Genomic DNA, 22825 nt, shown 5'->3' with positions numbered 1-22825 from the left:
TTGGGATTTGCTGTTTTTTGAAGGGTCTATTGAATTTTTGGCCTACTTTTCTATTGGGTTATTTGCCTTTTTATTCTTGCTTTTAAGAGTTTACTTCATTTTTTAATTGAAGTATAGTTGATTTACAATATTATATTACTTTCAGATGTAGAACATAGTGATTCAATATTTTTATAGATTATACTCCATTTAAAGTTATTATAAAATATTGGCCATATTTCCTGAACTGTAAATATATCTTTGTAGCTGATTTATTTTACACATTTTATACCTCTTTATCCCCTACCCCTATCTTGCTCCTTCCTCCTTCTCTTACCCCACTGGTAACCACTAGTCTGTTCTCTATAACTGTGAGTCTATTTCAGTTTTGTTATATTCATTCATTTTATTTTTTAGATTCCACATATAAATGATAACATACAGTATTTGTCTTTCTCTGTCTGACTTATTTCACTAATCATAATACCCTCCATGTCCATCCATGTTGTTGCAAATGGCAGGATTTCTTTCTTTTTCATGGCTGAGTAATATTTCTCTGTGTGTGTGTGTGTGTGTGTGTGTATGTGTATCATACCACATGTTATTTATTCATTTGGCTGTTAGCAGGCACTTAGGTTTCTTCCATATCTTGGCTATTGTAAATAATGTACATAATGCTGCTGTGAACATTGGGTGCATTCATCTTTTTGGATTAGTATTTTCGTTTTCTTTGTATATATACCCAGGAGTGGAATTGCTGGATCTTATGGTCGTTCTAATTTTAGTTTTTGAGAAACCTTCATACTGTTTTCCATAGTGGCTGCACCAATTCATATTCCTACCAACAGTTTACTAGGGTTCCCTTTTCTCCACATCCTTGTCAACATTTGTTATTTGTAGTCTTTTTGATGATAGCCATTCTGACAGGTATGAAGTGATATCTCATGGTGGTTTTGATTTGTATTTCTTTGTTGATTAGTGATGTGCATCTTTTCATGTGCCTATTGGCCACCTGTATGTATTCTTTGGAAACATGTCTATTCAGGTCTTCTGCCCATTTTTAATTGTTTTTTTAATATTGAGTTTTATGAGATGTTCATATATTTTAGATATTAACCCCTTATAGGTCATATCATTTGCAAATATTTTCTGCCATTTAGTAGGTTGTCTTTTCATTTCGTCAGTGGTTTCCTTTTCAGTGCAAAAGCTTTTAAGTTTATTTAGGTCCCATTTGTTTATTTTTGCTTTTGTTTCCTTTGTCTTAGGAGACAGATCCAAAATAATATTGCTATTATTTATGTCAGAGTGTTTTGCCTATGTTTTCTTCAAGGAGTTTTATGGTTTCTGATCTTGTATTTAGGTCTTTAACCCATTTTGAATTTATTTTTGTATATGATGTGAGAAAGTGTTCTAATTTAATTGTTTCACAAGTAGCTGTCCAGTTTTCCCAGCACCACTTATTGAAGAGACCTTTTTCCTATTGAACATTCTTGCCTCCTTTGTCTTAGATTAATTGACCATAAGTGTATATAGGTTTATTTCTGGTCTCTGTATTCTGTTCCATATGTCTGTTTTGGTGTCAGTACCATACTGTTTTGTTTACTGTAGGTCTGTACTATAGTCTAAAGTCAGGGCGTGAGATACCTCCAGCTTTATTCTTTTTAAGTTCTTTTCATATTTTGAATAGTAGTCTCTCTATTGGTTTTATATGTTGCAATGATCTTTTCAAACTCTGTGGCATGACCTCTCTTTTAACTATCTTTGTGTTTTCTTTCGTTGGAAAATATTTCTTAATTTAATGTGGGTAAATACATCAATCTTTTCCTTTAAAGCTTATACTTTTTTCCATCTTTCTACTTTGTGGCTTAAAGATAGCCTCCTATATTGTCTTTTAAAATATATTTGGTACCATTTCACATATAGGTCATTAATCCATCTGGAAATAATTTTGTTTACAATATGATACAATTTTAATTATTTTTTCTTTATGGATACCTTAGTGCTCAGCATTTTTTAATTGAAAAGTTTGTTATGTCTTTGTTGAGGTGCTGTGATACCTCTGTTATACAGAGGTGCCATACGTATGTGTGTGTGTGTGTGTGTACATATATATACATATGACTTTGGTTTAATAATATATGTTTTGGTTTGTTTTTCTGTGTCTCTATTAAGTCTTCTTTTGGTTCATTTGTTTGTCTCTATATCAAAACTGCACCCTCTTTGTTACTATAGTTTTATAAGAACACTAAATATTCAGTAGAACAACTTTTCCCACATTTATATTATTCTTCAAGTGTGTGGTGGACTTTTGTAATCTGTATAAATTTTTAAAGAAGTTTTTCAGGTCCAAAACAAAATCTTGGGCATTTTCACTTAGATTTTGCTTACTCTATAACTTAATCTTTAGAGACTTAACATTTTTTCACTATTAAGATATCCAACTTATAAACACAAAATATATCTTTATTCATTTCTGATATCTTCAAGGTCTTTGAAAAACTATTATAATGTTGTCTGTAAAGGCTTTGTATATCTTATTGGATTTATTGCTACTTCAGCTTTTTGGTTCTATCTAAAAGGATTTCTTTCTTTTTACTATCACTTTCTGTTTGATGCTATTATATAAAAACACAATTTATTTTTATTGATTTTTATCTAGAAATCTTAAGAAGCTCTCTTACAAATCCTAGCAATTTCCTGTACATTATTTTGTATTTTCTCTGTACACAACCATATCATATATAAATAGAACAAGTTGTGTGCTTTCTTTTCTAATCCTTAGACATTTTAGTTCTTTTTCTTGACTTTCTCCACTGGCTAAACTCTCAAGTACAATACTGAATAGAGTGGTGACAGGGGGCATCCTTGTCTTCTTCCTGATCTTTAAATCTTTCATCATCTCACCTGTATCTATAATGTTCCTCTATGGTAGATTGCTAATTTTCATTTAAGAAAGTTTGTTTCTACTTTGATAAGATTAGCTGCAGGTTTTTGTAAAATCATACATGACTGCTGAAATTATAAGAAACTTTTGATTTAATTTTTTTGTATGTTTAATTTTATTAATTTTGTTGTGTAAAATAATTTTGGTTGTCTGTCATGAAATTAGCTTTTTATATTGGACTCAGTTTGCTTATATTATATTTATCATCTGTTTTCCTGGGTAAGGTCACCTCTAATTATGCTTTCTTATACTACCCTTTCCTGTCTTGAAATGAAGAAAATATTAAAAAGTAGTTGAATAGTGTTCCCTCTTTCTATTCTCAAAGAGTTTGTGTACTATTGGAATTCTTCCTTTCTTTAGAACACACTAGTGAAAAATCTTGGATTTCAGCTTTCTTCATGGTGAGAGTAGTGAGTGCTGATTCAATGTCTGTAATGTATAAATGTATGTATAAATTTCTATTTCTGTTTGAATCTATTTTGAGGTTATATATTTCTAGGGGACTGTGACTTTTATAAAATTTTAAATTTACTTGAAAACACTTTGTTCATTTTTTCCTTTGTAAAGTCTGTAACATGTATGTGATATATGACCCTTTTACCTTTCTGATATTGGTTTCTTGTGCTTTCTATCTTTTTTTATTCTTTTTTGGTCTTGAGAAGACTCTCAAGTAGATAGCCATTTTTATTAGTATTTTCAAAGAGCCAAGTGTTAGCTTTTGAAATTGTGTTGTTTATTTTTTATGTCATTAATTTCTGCTCTTGCATTTATTATTTACTTCTTCCACTTTCTTTGGGTATGTCTCTTGAAGATAGCACATAGTTCCATGTCATTTTATACAATCTGACACTTATTTTCTTTTCATTTGGAGCAGCCAATCCATTTGCATTAAATGTAGTTACTAATTTGGTTTAAATCTTCCTTTTTTTCCTACTTGTCTAAATCCTTTCATATTTTTCTTTTTCTTCTGGAATCATGAAATATTTATAACAGTCTACTTTTACTCTATTAAGTTTGAAACTGTAAGCTCTATTTTATTATTTAATGACAATTTCTGTCAGAATTTACTAAATATTTAGAACTGAAAAAAAAAAAAAAAAACCCTTGCTGGGAACCTGTAAATCAATACTTTTAATCTGTGTCACACACACACACCCACACACACACACATATATGAAAGGAAACTTATTAGAAATTAATTAGCTAAGTTTGCAACATAAGAATTAAATAGATTGTGCCATCGAAGAAGAGATAATTAATAAAACAAGTAGGACAAACAGAAAACAAACTTTAGAGGGTATCAATAATCTCCAACTTGTAGGAAGACTCACACTTCACACTATTTAAAAAAATAGTGGTAGGACAGTAAAATGGTGTCACTCAATTGAAAACCATCTAAGCAGTTCCTCCAACAACTAAACATGAAATTACCATATGACCCAGCAATTCTACTCCTAGATGTATACCCAAGAGAAATGAAAACATATATTCACAACAAGTGAACAAGAATGTTTATAGCAACATTTTTCATAGTAGCAAACAAGTGGAAACAGCCAAAATGTCCATCAGCTGATAAATGGATGAACAGAATTGGTATGTCCATACAATGAAATATTACTTGGTTATAAAAAGGAATGAAATACTGATGCATGCTATCACCTAGATGAACCTTCAAAATATTATGCTAAGTAAAAAAGTCAGTCACAAAAGACCTTATACTGTATGATTCTCTTTCTATGAAATGTCCAGAATAGTGAAATCTACAGAGACAGAAGATAGATTAGTGGTTGCTTAGAGCTTGTGGCAAGTAGGATGGGAATATAGGGAGGTGATGCCTAAAGAATATTAGATTTGTTTTTTGAAGTGATAAAAATGTTCAAAATTGACTGTAATGATGGTTGCACTTATATGAGAATATACTCAAAATCACTGAAATATATAAATAGGTGAATTCGATGGCATGTGAATTATATGTCAGTAAAAAATGGGATCTAAATAGACAATAGAGAGGATCAGTAAACTTCAATTTTGTTTCTTTGAAAATATAAAGAATGGTATTTTTTTATGTTCATAGAAGAGGAAGGCACAAACAAAACTATGAAAGAAAAGGGGTTTTATTTACATATATTTGGAGTTTTACTAATTATAGGAATAAAGTAAAGAGTATTATGCCATTAATATGAAAATTTATAAAAAATTGAATTAAAAAATAAAATTAGCACAATTGTCTTAAGAGGAAATAGAGAAACATAGTATACTAACAACTTTTACATGAATAGGATAGTCTGGTCAAATGTCTACAAATCAGCAAACAAAAACACCAGGACCAGACATTTTAAAAGTGACTTTGCAAATCCTTCAGGGCTCAAATTAACCTTTATCTTATATAAAATTTTTCAGAGAGTGAAACAAGAGGGTATACTCACTTTTTCAATATACAATAGCCAAACCAAAACAAATAAATAAATAAAATATACAACACATCCATTTATAGAAATCAATAAAACTATTCCAAATAAAATATTAACACAAGATTAATTTATATGTACCAAAGCAAAAGCCAGTGGAAATTATATGTGAAAACAAAAAAAGAGGTGGAAAATGTCTGCATACAAAATATAAGAAAATCTGTAATCTCTGAACTTGCTGGATGACTGACGTACAAAAACCAATAAGAATTTAAAATATTAGCAACAACCAGTAAGAAAATGTACTACTATTAGTAAATACTATTCCATTAATACTTTTACTATTAAGTAAAAATATCATTCACAATAAAACAATACATATCAGGTATTTGAGAATAAATATAATGTGAGTCAAATATTCATAGAGAAAATGAAGCTTTCTTAAAGGATGTAAAAAATTAAATGGAACACTTTGTAATATTCTTTGAAAACATGAATCAATATCTTATAATTGACCATGGCAATAACTTGTGTATGCATTGCTATTACAATGAAAATTGCAATAGATATTTTCATAAGCCATGACAAGCTAAATCTAAAGTTTATATGGGAGAGAAGTGTATTAGGCAGAGTTCTCCAGAGAAACAGAAGCAGAGCCAATAGGACATGTGTATGTGCAAAAAATCTGCAGGGCAGGGCAACAGGCTGGAGACCCAGGGAAGAGCTGATATTGCGGTGTGAGTCCAAAGGCAGTCTGCTGGAAGAATTCCCTTTTTGAGGGGCCGTCAGTCTTTTTCTATTAAGACTTTCAACTGATTGGGTTAAATGTTAATCTCATCTAAAAAATTCTTCACACAAATATCATGAATAATGTTTGACTAAATGTCTGGTTACCGTGTCTTAGCCAAGGTGACCATTAGGTATAAGTAGGGAGTTGAAAGTAGCCAAAAAATTTTGAAGAAGATATGAAAACATTAAGAAACATGAAGAAAGGGCAACCTATGCTACCTGATATAAACACTTAATGTCATATTAATTAAAACAGTGTGGTACTGGCACAGCAAAGGTATAGACAAACAAAATTGAACAGAATATAGGGCCCAGGAACATAGATAGATTAAAAAAAAGACTAATGTGGTAACATTACAGATTTGTGGAGAAAGGATGAACCTTTTAATAAATGGTGTTGAGATTATTGGAAATTCATATGGACAAAGGGTTAGACCCCTATCTTAAAGAAATGAGAAAATAAATTCCAGTTCAAATCAAAAATTAAATATGAAAGAAGAAACATTAATACTTTAAAAGCAAAATATGGATATAGCTTTATGAAATCAGGTTAGGGAAAGGTGTCTTAAAGACAACATTTAAACAATCACAAAGTATGAAGAAAAGCTGAACAGATTATATGACATTAATATTGAAACATTTCCACAGCAGTATAGACAAATGGACAAATAAAAACACAAAAGAATACATCTGGGTGGCCACGAAAATTATAATAGAAAGGTCAGCCTCTCTATCATTAAGGAAGTTCTTATTTATCTACATTAGAAGCTAGGTGCATTGGAATCTTAATGTAGTGCTGTTTATAATAAGGTGGATGTTACCTAAATTACCTTCTTAAAGGTAATTGATAAATAAATTATGGTTTGTTTTCAAAAGTATTATATTATACAATAGGTAAATTGAATGAAATGTCTTTGTGTGTATTAACATGGGTGGATCATAATAACATAATGTGGATTTAAAAAATAAATTGCAGTTACAAAAAGAGTATGTAGGTTTACAAATATATGAACTGAAGGGATGGGTGTGTGTGTGTTTTTGTATGTATGTGAGAGAGCGAGAGACAGTGTGTGCATGAGTTTTTGTGTGTGTTAAATAAGAATATATATGTAGTCAGATATGGCAACATGAACATAGAAGATTTACATAACTTTTGGTTAGAGATCTCTCTAATGATTGGGGATGATCTGAAGCGAAATGCAGGAATCAGATCTTTGGAAACACGGTCAGGCTCCACGTGAAGTTTTGAAAAATTTACCACTTTAAATAAACATTTTCTTCTCTGAGTCTGTTAAGATTTATTGCAAGTTCGATCTAATGAGCTGTATAGTAGAATGAACTTTTCAAAGTATGCTTGGTGAGGGATAGATTTCAGATCATTGATTGTTCCCTTAAAGACTAAGGCTATTTGGTGAGAAGGCTCCAAAACAAGGATTTTGTCGATATATAAATCTGTTTTCTTGAAGAGCTAATTATTTGTAGTTATGGCAGTATAATTTACTGAAGCTTTAATTTGTGTTTATTTTCCCCAATAACTCTATTACCACCACTTCAAGATGGTAGTTAACATTTGCTGTTAATTACTTCAGGGGAGATTTGTGTTAGGGTGAAAAGCTGGTGTTTCCTGGAATTGACAGATTTTCCTTTGTTCTTTGAAAAGCACAAATACTTTGAAAGAATAATGTTAGGTGACAGAGAGAGAGAGAGGAAACAGAGGAGAGCCATTGAGACTCCAAAGGAAGAGGGATAGATGTCCCTGAGGCTGGAGAGAGGGACATATCTTCATGTAGCAGAAAACTTAAACATTCACTATGGCAATGTGAAAATAGGGCATGTCTCCAGAGATAGAGAAAGATTTCAGAAACAGTGGTTATGCACTTCATGCAAGTAATATGGGTTCAGGCACCAACTTTCCTGTTATTCCAGTTTATCAGTGAAGCAGTAGAGTCAGCAGATTTAAAGCCACCATGAAAGTTCAACAAGATGTATCTTGTAAGGCCCAAATACAGAGCCTCTACCACACTTTCTAGGGTTATTTTAAGCCTCTAGAATGTTCATGTGACCTAATGAAAGAAATGGATTCTTGAATGATGACAAACTGGTAGAGTTTCTTCTTTGCCTGATGGGATGAGGGCTTACATTATTATTAAATTTGAAATAAAAGAAGTAAATAAATGAGTCTCTTCTTGACCAAACACTTGAAATTCACTTTAATGAGAATACCAGTATGGTGTTGTAGAATAACAAAATCTCATGCAAGAAGGGAGCCTAGAGATCACTCCATCCAGCCTACCATTTTGTAAATAAGGAACCTGAAATTGATCAAATGTGGACAACTTGCCCGAACTTAATATTCTGGTAATTAATCAAGCTGCGATTCAAACTCAGGTCTTTTGATTCCAGGTCTAGTTTATTTTTCCCATTATATTAGGCTTTGTTTAAATAAATATAATTTTAAAAGTACATGATACCTTTACTCACTGTGGGACAGTATTCCAACATGAAGGTTTTATTTCTATTTGCCTTTCCTTGAACCTAGGACAGTTGAGGATCACACACACACACACACACACACACACACACACACACACACACCACTCAGTAAATCTTCATTGCTTGGACTATCAATCCATTGTTATTTTAGCATTTCCTTCAGACATATGATGCATCCTAAGAAGGTATATTTTCAAATAGCATATTTCAGATGAATTATCTAAATGTGTGGGGGTTAGTTCCTGAAAATCTATTTCTCAGTTAATTGCTAGTTAATGTTTTTCTATTTTTACCACCTTAATCTGCTATCCTTTACCTGGACTCTTATAAAGGGCCTTCTAAAGTTTTTTCTTGAATCCTTGTTTACTTGTCTATAGGAAACTCCCCATAGATAATCTTTTGTGTGTGTGTGTGTGTGTGTGTGTGTGTGTGGTACGCAGGCCTCTCACTGCTGTGGCCTCTCCTGTTGCGGAGCACAGGCTCAGTGGCCATGGCTCGCGGGCCCAGCCGCTCCGCGGCATGTGAGATCTTCCCGGACCGGGGGACGAACCCATGTCCCCTGCATCAGCAGGCGGACTCTCAACCACTGCGCCACCAGGGAAGCAGCCCCCAATAGATAATCTTAAAAAAATAAATTAGATCATTTTTCTCCCATGTTTAAGCCTCCAAACCCAACTCTGCATTGCACTATCCTATTGTAATTGAATAAAATCAATATTTCTCACCATTGACTAAAAAGCTTACATGATATGGCATCTCCCAAATACTCCTTTGTTTGGTCTGCTATGACAAAAATACCATAGACTGTCTTTTTCTGTCTTATATCACTTATATATGGAATCTAAAAAAGCCAAAGTCATAAAAGCAAAGAGTAGAATGGTGGTCCAGGGGCTGGGAGTGGGGAAATTGGAAAAATGTTGGTCAAATGATATAAACTTGCAACTGGTATTGATAGATAAATAAGCCCTGGAGATTTAATGCACAACATGGTGATTACAGTCAGCAATACTGTACTATAAACTTCAAAGTTGCTAAGAGACTAGATCATAATTATTCTCACCACAAAAAAAGAAATGATAATTGCGTGACATGATAGAGGTGTTAGCTAATGCTACTGGTGGTAATCATACTGCAATATACAAATGTATCAAACCAACAAGTGTACACCTTGCACTTACATAATGTTATATTTCAACTATATCTCAATAAAAAATACTATAGGCTGGGTGGCTTAAACACAAATATTTGTTTCTTATAATTCTGAAGTAGTATTTCCCCCAAATACTACTTCACTATTGAGTTGTAAGATCATCTTACATATCCTGGATGCCAGTCTATGTTATGTATATATCTATATCTATATCTATATCTATATCTCATGAATATTTTCTCTAATCTGTGGCTTGCCCTTTCATTTTCTAATGGTGTCTTTAAAAGTGCAGAAATTTAAAATTTTAATGTAGTTATAATTTTTTTTATAATTATCAAAATGCTATTTTTAAAATTCTGAGGTAACGTGGTTTTAATTATAAATTGAAAAACAGATAGTATAGGTATGTGATTTTGTATCTCATTCAGAATTTGGCAGTCTGGTAGCTTGTGAATATTTTCTGTTTGTACTATTATTGCATGTATGAATTTATTTACGATAAATATACTTACGTGATACATAGAGAATATTTAAATTGTCAGGATTTGCTATTTCCCCATAATTTTCTCCTCTCAATACTCTGAAGACTTGAAATGTTTACTTTCTTAATTGGTACAAGGCCTTTGTTGAGGTGGGGGGTGGACGGGAGAGAGATACAAAGAATGTAAAGAATACAAATAATAGCCCAGGCTATTCTCTATGAGGAAGAATGAAAGAGGGCAGAGGGGTAAGAAGGATAGGGAACAATAAAGGAAGGGTGAGGACAGGAGAGAAGAGGTAAAAGGAAAGAGCAGTCACTATCAGGAATGGGATTTAGGAAAGGGAGTGTGTAAAAAATCGTTCGGAATCCTAGCTGTGTGCTGCCTCCATCTTTAAAACAAATCAACATGATCTTCAGTGCTTTCTGCAGGTTGGTTTCTGTTTGTGTGCATTATCATACCTAGGCTGTGATATATTTGACATCCTAAATTTTCATGGAGTTTATTTCCCACTCTGACATCTATGTATCTTACTGACACAACTTGAGTACTTCCTACTTTTTCTCATGTCCAATCACCATAAACTCATCAATACAAGGGACTATCATCATGCTTTTGTGATATCCAGATGACTAATCTCCCTATGGACTATAATATTATAGACATCGGGAGACTTGGCATAGCACTCAAGTAAGACAGAGTTTGAGTGTACTTCTATCTCTGTCAGGTAGAAGTGAACTGCTCCATTACCTTTGCTGTTTGATGTGGAGACAACTATTTGCCGGATCAATAGCTGTATATCAGGAGTTAGAGATGTTTTGATTTGTTCCAGGAAAAAAAGGCCCATAAAATCCAGCAGCTTTGATTAGAATTAGTACCTCATTATCTTATGATAATCAACAATCATTGTCCATGACTTATTTGCCTTTTTTACAGGCCAAACAGATTATTTAAATGGGGCAGGTGATGGAGATTACCATCTGCATGGTTATTTTAGTCTCTGCAAATTCCCCAGATATGTGCTATTGCTATTTTTTGGTATTGTTTTCATGTAAGGACAGTTCCAGGGGCTTCCACTTGGCCCTTCCTATGTATTTTTTTCCAGTTGTGGCAAAATATGCATGACATAAAAGTTACCGTCTTAACCATGATTAGGTGTACCATTTAGTGGCATCAAGTACATTCACATTGTTGTGCAACCATCATTACCATTCATCTCCAGGACTTTGTTCATCTTCCCAAACTGAAACTCTGTACCCATTAAACAACACCTCTCCATTCATCACTGCACCCAGACCCTGGCAATCACCATTCTATTATCTGTCTATATAAATTTGATTACTCTAGTACCTCATATGACTGGAATCACAGTATTTGTGTTTTCGGTTCTGGCTTATTTCATTTAGCATAATGTCTTCAAAGTTCATCCGTATCGTAGTGTGTGTCAGAATTTTTTACCTTTTAAGGGTCATTAATATTCCATTGTATGTATATACTACATTTTGTTTATCCATTCCTCTGTTGATGGACATTTAGGTTGTTTCCATCTTTTGGCTATTGTGAATAGTGCTGCTAAGAACATGAAATTACAAACATCTGTTCAAGTCCCTGCTTTTAATTCCTTTGGATATATACTCTGAAGTAGAATAGCTAGATCATATGGTAATTCTGTTTAATTTTTTGAGGAACTGCAACGGAGAAGGGTTCAGATTTCTACACATCCATGCCAATACTTGTTATTTATTATTGTTTTTAATAATAGCTATCCTAATGGGTGTCAGGCAGTAGCCGTTCTCAATAGCACTTACCTTGTTTGAGAGTTCTGTCATTTTCCAAGTATGTGTACTCCAAAAATACATTCAGATATGGGGAAATATAGTGTAGGTCACTGCACAAGATTTCTAGTGAGGTGAACTTGTGTCAAAATTTCAATTATCACATGGCTTCCATAAGCCCTATTATGACCTGAAGACCACAGTGATGTTTTGGAACCTCAGGTGTGTAAATTTATCTTAATAACCTCTGAAAAATTCTGAGTTTTCCACTTTTCTTTCTAAACATTCCCCCTGGAAAATTGTAAACACCTTTGAGGTAGACCTGGAGAAAAAAAAAATCACACTCTATACTTTTGACAGTTTTGCAGCAAAGTTTCTGAAGCTATTGTAGCCACCTGATCTCTGGTTTAGGTCTGGGCGAGGCTGTAATTTTCATTCCTGGAAAATCAATGCAGGTTTCTGCTCATTGTGCTTGAATTTTATTTTCATTTATACAGTCAAGCCTGCTCATCAATGTAATTCCCAGTGTAAATGTGATTAATCTGTTACTGCTGGAAGTCATTTTGGGTGAAAATAGTGCCACTCTGCCCTGCTGACCTTTATGATAATTGCACTCACCTTGTTTCTCATATTAAATGCTACCACTTAACCTCTGCTACTCTGTAACCCCATATTCCTGTTAAAAGCATGGGGGCCATTTCATTGGTGCTATCCCGCATTGTCATCATTAGCCCCCAGAAGACAGATTCCACAGAGGTTTTCAAGGATGCTTGTATTTCTCTCATCAAAGAATGTCTTAATGTCTTGAAGAAGAATGTTATCGATGACCTCTGTGGGGGCATAACTGTGGGATAGTTGAGTGGGTTTTACATAATTAATGCACTCCAACATTCTCATTTTAAGTACATGGATTCCTTTGTCTACATTCTGTCAGATAAATTATGGCATCTTGCCCTCTTTGAATGTTACTGACTATTGAATCTATGTATCAGTCAGCCAAACAAGCCAATGATTAGAGCCAATTCCATCAGCTAGAGCTAATACTTTGAATCTCAGGTATGTTTTTATAATAAATTCAACCCCTTTCAACTTTATATTCCATCTTTCTCAGTCTAACACTTGTAAAACATATGCCAGGGCTTCCCTGGTGGCACAGTGGTTGAGAGTCCACCTGCCGATGCAGGGGACACGGGTTCGTGCCCCTGTCCAGGAGGATCCCACATGCCACGGAGTGGCTGGGCCCGTGAGCCATGGCCACTGAGCCTGCGCGTCTGGAGCCTGTGCTCCGCAACGGGAGAGGCCACAACAGTGAGAGCCCCGCGTACTGCAAAACAACAAACAAAAAAACCCAACAAACCATATGCCACACACACATTCTACAGGTTTCTGCTGATACACATTAGCAGGATATAGCATTTCTTTTGATGTATATGCTAACTCCTACCAGGGTGGACATTATACTTGCCTCCTGGGGCCTGGTGGAATCTGACTGTAGTTTTTAGGATGCAGTAAGTGCTGATGTGGGTGGGTCTTGAGAAAAGTAGAAATTTCCTTGAAAACTAACCTATTTAGATGAGGTCTTTAGAGATATGTTAAGTAAGGGAAGGTTAGTTTCCTCAAATGGGGAGGAAGAAGGGTGGTTTCCTTTGGCGAGGAAACCAAAGGAAGATTTGGGTTAAAAATTTTCATATTAATCTGAGTCTGCCTACCTGCACTTATCCTAAATACTCAATATATCCTTATCTTAATGCCCAGCTCTTCCTGATCAATGTCCTGATATTAATCTGTGAGACTTAGCACAGATGTACCTTGAACTTGCATTTTAATTCTGCAACTCACACTTTTAGATTTGAAACTTGATCCTCAGCCATGTCTGCTGTGTGGCTATAAGACGTGAGAAAATTTTAAGGCCCTCAGTGTGGCTCTCTGTGACTTCCCATGCCTCGATCTGAGAGTTTAAACACCTAACATCTTTTAACATTAAGTGTAAACATTTTCATTTTGTAAGCTCTCTGGTGCTATAAGAAGCAGCTAATGGTCCCCGTGGTGCTTGTAGTTATTACTGCTGTAATAGACAAAATCAGCTGCCGCTTGACATGTAAAAGTATTGTCTTCAACTGGCAATATGTTCAAAGCAAATATTGCTGGTAATTTATTTATTGCTTCCACTACTCGGAAGAAGCACTTGTCTTTGCATTGGCAATGGAGTCACTACTACATTCAAGCTCAAAACCTTATTCCAGAGTCCCATCTTGAGCATCTTTTTCCCGGGATTACTCATGCAGGACAGGAAATCTGCTTCAGGAAGTTTAGAAAGTAGATTTTAATAAAAGGAGCTTGTTTCAAAAGTTATAAAATCTGGAGTCAAATGAAATAGGAAGGCAACATAGAGTTTGGAAAGACTGAATCCCCTAACAGAACTGGAATGAATGTAGAGACTGCTGGTGGGTGCTGGGGACATGGAGGGAGAAGCCCTTGAGCAGGAATTGGACGCATGAGGGAGACGAAGCCTCAGTTGTATGTACAACTCAAAGAAAGAGGGCATTCTGGGTTCTCCCCTATCCCCTTCTTCCAAACTCTCACCAGTCCTTCCTTTACTCAAAATTAATTGGAAGCTAGTTGCCAGTGAATCCTGGGAAACCGAGTTTTCAGGAGTCAGTCCTCTAAAATAAAAATCAGAGGTGGAAAAAGAGAAATAGTCTTTAAAAATTATTCACACAAATATGCCATCCCTTTACAATAACTTCTCACATTCCAGTTCACTTGTTCACATACCCCACCACTATGATAGTACTTTGACGCAAGTCTGTTTACCCCCTTGCTTTCTCCTGATACTGCCTTTGTATCTCTCCTTACTCTCTTACATTCCAATGTCCATTATCTAATAGTGTGTTTGTCCCTAGCCCTGTTCCAGTGTCTTTTAATTATGCTGGATCAACCCAAACCATTGCTTTCTCTTTTCTTGATCTCCAGCTTTCAAAGTCTTCCCAAGTAAAGTGTGTAATAGTTTAGATTGTTTCCTTTATAAATTCATGATCACTAACCTAAAAGGTCCTTTAATATTGCCCTTTAATTCTGCTACATTAATCTGGACCCATCATTTCCCACTCTTTACAGTTTGTTCTCTCTTTCTGCACTATTCTTTGTTTTTTTAAAAAAATCTTTATTGGAGTATAATTGCTTTACAATGTTGTGTTAGTTTCTGCTGTATAACAAAGTGATTCAGCTATTGCACTATTCTTAAATGGTATGTCCCCACCATTTGCTATAATATCAGGAGATAATCTCTTTTAATTCACAGAAAAGAAAAGAAAAAACAGTAGGAGAACTTTCCTGTTAATTAACATAATAGAGTTACTACATCTGCTGCCATCTTTATCTCCTTTGGTAATTTAACAGAACAGAGGCTCTATTCCTACTAAACCCAATTCCCTTACTCCTGATTTGGATTGCATCACCTTGCACTCTCTAAGGATCCTTATTTTGTTCAATACCTTCTCTAATCTGGATCTTTTCCACTATCTTTTTTAAACATTCTAAAATCTTCCAAATTGGGAAAAATAATAAAGAAGAGTAAAGCAAAAAAGAAAAGCAAAACCAAACTCACCTTTCTCCACCTGACTTCTATTACTAATTACCACACTATCTCTTCTTCAAAGGCACAGTTTTTAAAATAATTCTTGAAAATGTTTTTCTATATCTTGGCAATTGTGAATAATGCTTCAATGAACATGAGAGTGCAATCTTTTTGAGATCCTGATTTCAGTTCTCTTATACATATATATATATATACACACACACACATATATATACATATATATATATATACATATATCCATTCAGAAGTGGGATTGCTAAATCATATGATAGTTCTATTTTTAATTTTTCGAGAAGCCTCCATAATGTTTTCCATAGTGACTATATACCATTTTGTATTCCCACCAACAGTGTACAAGAGATCCAATTTCTCCATATTCTCCCCAGTACTTGTTACCTCTGTATTTTTGAAAGTAAGCATCCTAACAGGTGTGAGGTGATATCTCTTTGTGATTTTGATTTGCATTGCCCTGATGATTAGCGATGCTGAGTACCTTTTCATATACATTTTGGCCATTCATATGTGTTCTTTGGAAAATATATATTCAAGTTATTTGCCCATTTCTTAATCGAGTTATTTGGTTTATTTGCTACTTAGTTGTGGGAGTTCCTTATAAATTTTGGATATTTACCCCTTACCAGATATATGATTTTCAAATATTTTCTCCCATTCCATTGGTTACCTTTCCATTCTGTTGGTTGTTTCCTTTGTTGTGCAGGAGCTTTTTATTTTGATGTAGTTCTACTTGTCTATTTTTGCTTCTGTGGTCTGTGCTTTTGGTGTCATAGCCAATAAATCATTTCCAAGATCAATGTCAAGAAGGTTTTCCCAAAATGTCCATCGACAGATGAATGGTTCAAAACATGTAGTATATATTTACAATGGAATATTTTCAACTTTAAAAGAAGAAGGTGGTTCTACCATTGTGGCAACAGGGATGAACCTGGAGGACAATATGCTAAGTAAATAAGCCAGTCACAGAAGGGCACATACTGCATAATTCCATTTATATGAGGTATCTAAAATAATCAGACTTCATGGAAGCAGAGAATAGAATGTTGGTTGCCAGGGGCTTGGGAAAGGGAGAAATGGGGAGCTGTTGTTCAACAGGTATGAATTTTCAGTTATACAAGATGAGTAAATTCAAGAAACCTGCTGTACCAATAGTGTCTGTAGTTAACAATAGTGTTAAGCACTTAAAATTAGTTAAGAGGGTCAATTTCATGTTAAGTGTTCTTACCACACACAGAAAAAATGGGACACAAGGAAGCTTTTGGAGGGGACAGATATGTCTATTACCTTGATTGTGTTAATTGTCTCATGGGTTTATGCACATGTCCAAACTCATCAAATAGTATATATTAAACATGTGCCATTTGTTGTGCATCAGTTGTACCTCCATAAAGCTGTTTAAAAATGTTTATCTATATTTGATATCTTCACTTTATTACTTCCTTCTCATGCTTCAACCCACTCCCAATAGAATCCATCTTTTATTACTCCAATAAAAAGGTACTTCGTAAGTTATTTCCAAATCCATGGATGCGATGTGAAAATTTTATCCCCTACTTACTTGACCTATAAGTAGGATTTGCTTCTGTCTTTGAGACTTGATTTTCCTTGACCCAAAAACTCTTCTGGTTTTCCTTTAATCTCTGCGGCAGTTCATTCTCTATCTTCTTTGCAGGTACGTATCCTTCTCCTCAGACATTAAATGTTGAAATTCTGCAAAATTCAGTTCTAGGCCATTATGTCCTCTCACTCTAGAACTCATAATATGATTTCACAGAAACACACAGCTTCAGTTACCAACTCCATAAAGTTTGGACATTTGTGTACCTGAGACCTCTAATCTGAATTCTGTAAATCCAGTTGCTTATTTAACATCTAAATCTGTTCATTTAAAATATACATAAAGCTAAATACTCATGGTCTCCCTAAACTGCCGAATCTCTCCTCCTTCATTTTCATTTGTCTTAGTGTGTAGTGACACCATTCACCCAGTTGTATAAACCAGGCACCTAACAATAATCCTTGAGTTCAACCTCTCGCATCAGCCACTATATCCTATCCATTATCAATCTTATCCATTTTACCTCCTAGATACTTCCTTAATCTATCTAATGTCCTCTATCTACTCATCGTTGTAAGTGGTAAATTAATGCATGAATATAAATTTCCCTGATTGCTTTGCTTGCTACCTATAGTTTTTATGGCAGAAAAATTTATATAAAAAAAAATCCGGAGTTCCCTGGTGGCGGAGTGGTTGAGAATCTGCCTGCCAATGCAGGCGACACGGGTTCGAGCCCTTGTCTGGGAAGATCCCACATGCTGCGGAGCAACTAGGTCCGTGAGCCACAATTACTGAGCCTGCGCATCTGGAGCCTGTGCTCTGCAACAACAGCGGCCGCAACAGTGAGAGGCCCGCGCACCGTGATGAAGAGTGGGCCCCACCTGCCGCAACTAGAGAAAGCCCTTGCATGGAAACGAAGACCCAACACAGCCATAAATAAATAAGTTAATAAATTAAAAAATATATATATTAAAAAATCCGTTCATCTTCCCTATATCTTCCCTTCTGTTCCTCCATCCTCCTGTCCCCATTTCAAGCAAGTATCCAGGACTCCCTAGAAACCTCTTCCTCAGGAAATATGCCATTTCTAAGCATCAAGGTGTGAAGGAGGAGATTACAAGGCACTTGGAGGATTAAAAGCCATTGAGTACAACAAGCACTGCCTGACACTACCTTTTTACTGGATAAAGCCTTGGAGCTGCACCAACTCATTAGAGGGATGTAGTTGAGAGAGATATAGGGAAGGCATGTAATAGGCATGAGGTATCTATCTCATCAAATATTTCAACATCCCAAACATTATACAGGAACATTTATAAATGGGACATAAAGGTCCAGGTGTCCCGGTCTCAGAAGACCAGAAGGACCTCCACAACACTTTCATGTTACAGGGTTTTTATACCACTTTGGCTGTATAAGGTACCTCTAATAATGGCTGAGTCTAAATTCTCTACCTGCTCAGTTATTTAAAGAATTAAATTCATTTAAATCAAGTAAAGAAACAGTAGGTTTATAGCAGCTCATAACTGCTTACTTTTTAAAATTTATTTTTTTATTTATTATTTTTGGCTCTGTGTTGGGTCTTCGTTGCTGCACGCGAGCTTTCTCTAGTTGCGGAGAGTGGGGGCTACTCTTTGTTGCAGTGCGTGGGCTTCTCATCACGGTGGCTTCTCGTTGCGGAGCATGGGCTCTAGGTGTGCGGGCTTCAGTGGTTGTGGCGCATTGGCTCTAGAGCGCAGGCTCAATAGTTGTGGCACACGGACTCTAGAGTGCAGGCTCAGTAGTTGCAGAACATGGGCTTAGTTGCTCCGCGGCATGTGGGATCTTTGGGAACCAGGGCTGGAACCCGTGTCCCCTGCATCGGCAGGTGGATTCTTAACCACTGCGCCACCAGGGAAGCCCCTTAACTGCTTACTTTATGTACAAATGCTGTCACCAATATATGGCAAGAACTTTGCTTGTATAATTTACACTAACTGGTATAATACACCTTCTACAAGAAAACTGAACAAGAATGAACTAGGGAGCAAAACATTTTTATCCTTTGAGCCATTCTGTTTTTAAGGGTTCTTGTAAGCTCTGATGTTTTATATCTGAGAGAAAGAAAAAAAATTTTTTTAATTGGAAATTTAGAGATTTTTTTTTAAACTTAAAATGAAAGATCTTGGTAGTAATCGAGTGTATAGTATTGTCATGTGTTTTATCATTCAATTTATAGAACTAATTGCCCATGTGTTCTTATAATAGGGGAGGAAAAAATAACGGTTTTAATCCCAGTATAGATATTGCATGATAAAAGGAGAATGATGACCATCTCCATTTCCAAAGGGAGAACAGGAATTCCAAACATGCTATGCCATAAAACGTTTAATTCAGCATTTTAAAATATTTTGAGCATTTTGAACTCAATGTTTTGTAACTTCTAAAAAAGTATAATGTATATACATAATTTCCACACATTTAAAATGAGTTGTTAAATTGTTGAGCCCTGACTTCTTTCTCAAAATTAAGGTATGCTAGTCGGACCTGAGAATAGCCTCCAGAGGGCGACCAAGTTTCATCCCTGCAAACAACTGCATCAAAATTTAACATTGCTTCCAACAAAAGCAAGGACTTTCTAAAGTTAAAATTTGAAAAGCCAGTGATAATAGTTAATCCTTGAAAAAATACCATGACCCAAAGTCTGAATAGCTCTGCAAATATTGGTTGTTTAAGAAGGAGACCACCTCTAATTTGATGGTTTAGTAGAGCAAGGGTCTTTGGATCCAGACAAATCTCACAAAGCTACTAGATCAGCAAAACTTGTCATCAGTTCATGCATGCTCTAATTTTCCTGCTCCCTGAAGTCTACCTATTCTAAGCACCTTGTATTAGCAGGGTTTGGCTCTTGCATTTCAACAGACGTAAGGCCTTAAATTCAAGGGTCAGCTCTACAATTGGTTGATATATTACTTTGTAAACAGAGTTTCATCTACGGAATGGGATAAATATCTTCCTTATGTCTCATTGTTTTGTGAGTATTAAATTAGATAAATATATGAAAACACTTGACACAATGACTGGTAGGTAAACTTACTTTCTGCCCATTTCTTTTGCCCTCCCTTTTTTTCTCCTTAAGTTGAGAAAGATAGGATCTTATTATGTCATTCACTTCAATGTTTTAGTGCTATATCACTCTTCCATTACTTTTCCCCAAAGTATATTTTTAAAAATCTCACAGAAATAAAGTAGTGATTAAGTTTAAATAATTGATATTTCTCAATCCCTAGACAGAAGTATATCTAATAAAAGTAGGTTTGTTAATCCTTGACTGATAATGACTAGAAAATAAAGAAGTATTTCTAATTGGACAATCCATCCAATTGGCTCTCACCGTGTACCAATGGATTATTTCTTTTTCTACTTATTTCATCTTTATTAAAGCTACAACACAGAGAACATTAGTTGAGTTAACTTTGTAACTGCCCTTTCTCATTATTCCTGACCTGTATCTAACTAGCAGACAGTTACTTTTGATTCTTCTGAGAAAGTTTCAAAAGCATTGCTTTTCTTTATAAAATAACCTTCCTGAAGTTAATGCTAATTTTAACTACTGATCAAGATGGCCTTAATGTGTCCCTCAGTTTGGCTCAACGTCAGACAGGTTTTTTCTTTACCATAGGCCCTTAACCTCCCTTTTCTGAAAACATTTACTTTAAGAAACTTGAAATTGTAAATTCTTTCTCTGCCCCTTTGAGATGTAAATTTTCTCCTAGTCACTTGATACTTTTCCAACCCAGAAATGTCTTTCTCAAGGACCTGGGAGTCAGCTCTTTGAAATATAACCTTCAAGAAAGGTATTGCCCCTACTTCCCAGTCTCTGTGGGGAGTATAGGAGCCTAACTTTGATAAGAGCCAAAGCAAACAGAGATGGTCTAATTATATTGACCAACCTCTTCTCCAGCATCCTCTACTATTTTTCCTACAGCTCATCCTGGCATCTAAAAACTTCCATGCCTTTTGTTTCAGCAGAACGGAGGTCAGTCTCTCTCCCCTATTACAGAATCATCTTGAGTAAAGTACTCCTTGCCTGTTTAACCATCTGGTGCAATTTTTCTTTGACATCACTCCATCTCATACTCCAAACTGCCTACCACTTTCAGATTAATCTTATAAAACTTTGTATATGTGCTGCTGAAGTGAGCACAATCTTTATAGAACTTTGAATCACTCCCTATTTCCTGTGGCATGAAGCCCACCATTCAAACTTCTCCACAGTCTTATACCTTCCAAACTCATTAGTGTTCTCTTCCAATTCCTGAATTCTCTCCTCCAATAATATTAGTACATTTTCTTCCTAAACGTGGCTAACATTTCCCCATTTTGAGATTTCATGTCTCTTCTAATTTTTTTTTTAATATTTGGAAATTTTATTATACTGTATTTGCCCATAACAAATAAAATAGAAATTGTTTCAAGTCTTTGCAAATAAATTTAATACAGGGTATTAAGAACACCAGTGATGAAACTTCTGAGAAGTAAAGAAGGGCCACCTAGATAATGGAGTGATTAGTAGGAACAGGAATTTACTTTTACCCCTATGCTGGAAAGGCAGAGTTAAGCAGAGGGTTGTAAAGGAGTCCAGGGCCAGGTTAAATGATCATCAATGTCAGACCATACCAGTTCTGTCTCATTGGAGTTGGAGCCATGGAAGTTACAAAGTTGCTGCTGGAGAATCTTCACAAAGTAGAGGAAGAAAGGGAGAAATCTCGTAGCTTATCCCTAAACTCCCATATACCATCAGTTGCTTCTTTTTGGCTGCGCCTGATCAGAAGTAAGCTGCCTGTATGAGTCTGCTATCATGTGATACAAAACAGATTCAAGAAGGAACAATGACTAAATTCAAGAAAAAGCAGCCCAAAACTAGTATTTTTGCTTGAATGTTGTGCAACAGTCTGTTTTCTGTATTTTTCTAACTTTATTGAGATGTAATTGACATATAGCATTGTGTAAGTTTAAGGTGTACAACCTGTTGGTATGTTACATGTTGTGAAATGATTACCACAGCGGAGCTAGTTAACACAACTCCATTACCTCGCATAAATAACATTTTTTTTTCGGTGAGAACATTTAAGATCTACTCTCTTAGCAACTTTAAAGTATATAATACAGTTCTGTTAACCTCAGTCACCATGCTGTAGATTAGATTCCCAGAAATTCATGTGCTAACTGGATATTTTACCCTTTGGTCAACATCTCCCCATTTCCCCCAACCCCAACCCCTGGCAACAACCATTCTATTCTCTGTTTCTCTGGGTTTGGCTGTTTTAGAGTCTACAATTTAGTTATATCATACAGTATTTATTTTTCTCTCTCTGACTTATTTCACTCATCATAATGCCCCAAGGATCCATAAATGTTGTTGCAAGTGGCAGGATTTTCTTCTTTTTCATGGCTGAATAATATTCCATCTATGTACGTACCAAATCTTCTATATCCATTTATCCATGTATGGACACTTTGGTTGTTTCCATTTCTCGGCAATTGTGAATAATGCTGCAATGAATGTGCGAGTGCAGATATCTCTTTGAAATAGTGATTTCATTTTCTTTGGATATATATAGACCCAAAGCAGGATTGCTAATGTATGGTAGTTTT

General features: G+C 35.1%; 1 protein-coding gene and 1 pseudogene across 2 annotated transcripts in view; one reads left to right on the top strand and one right to left on the bottom strand.

Annotated features, from left to right (window-relative positions):
* The window catches only part of LOC309807166 (E3 ubiquitin-protein ligase RLIM-like), a 54064-nt pseudogene extending 41417 nt beyond the window's left edge, over positions 1-12647 (bottom strand). Inside the window, exon 1 of the transcript in view lies at positions 12636-12647. The product of the transcript in view is annotated as an E3 ubiquitin-protein ligase RLIM-like (transcript). The remainder of the gene's footprint in view (positions 1-12635) is intronic.
* A 57-nt stretch (positions 12648-12704) lies between these two features.
* LOC309807160 (E3 ubiquitin-protein ligase RLIM-like) overlaps positions 12705-22825 on the top strand; it is a gene marked incomplete at both ends in the record, with an annotated part of 87528 nt that continues 77407 nt past the window's right edge. The window contains one exon of the mRNA XM_082626467.1: positions 12705-12863. Within this exon, the coding sequence (XP_082482593.1) occupies positions 12705-12863 (159 nt within the window). The remainder of the gene's footprint in view (positions 12864-22825) is intronic.

Source organism: Mesoplodon mirus (assembly GCF_964341445.2).
Source record: "Mesoplodon mirus genome assembly, chromosome: 1".
NCBI classification, from domain to species: Eukaryota; Metazoa; Chordata; class Mammalia; order Artiodactyla; family Ziphiidae; genus Mesoplodon; species Mesoplodon mirus.
This window is presented reverse-complemented; position numbering and strand designations above follow the sequence as displayed.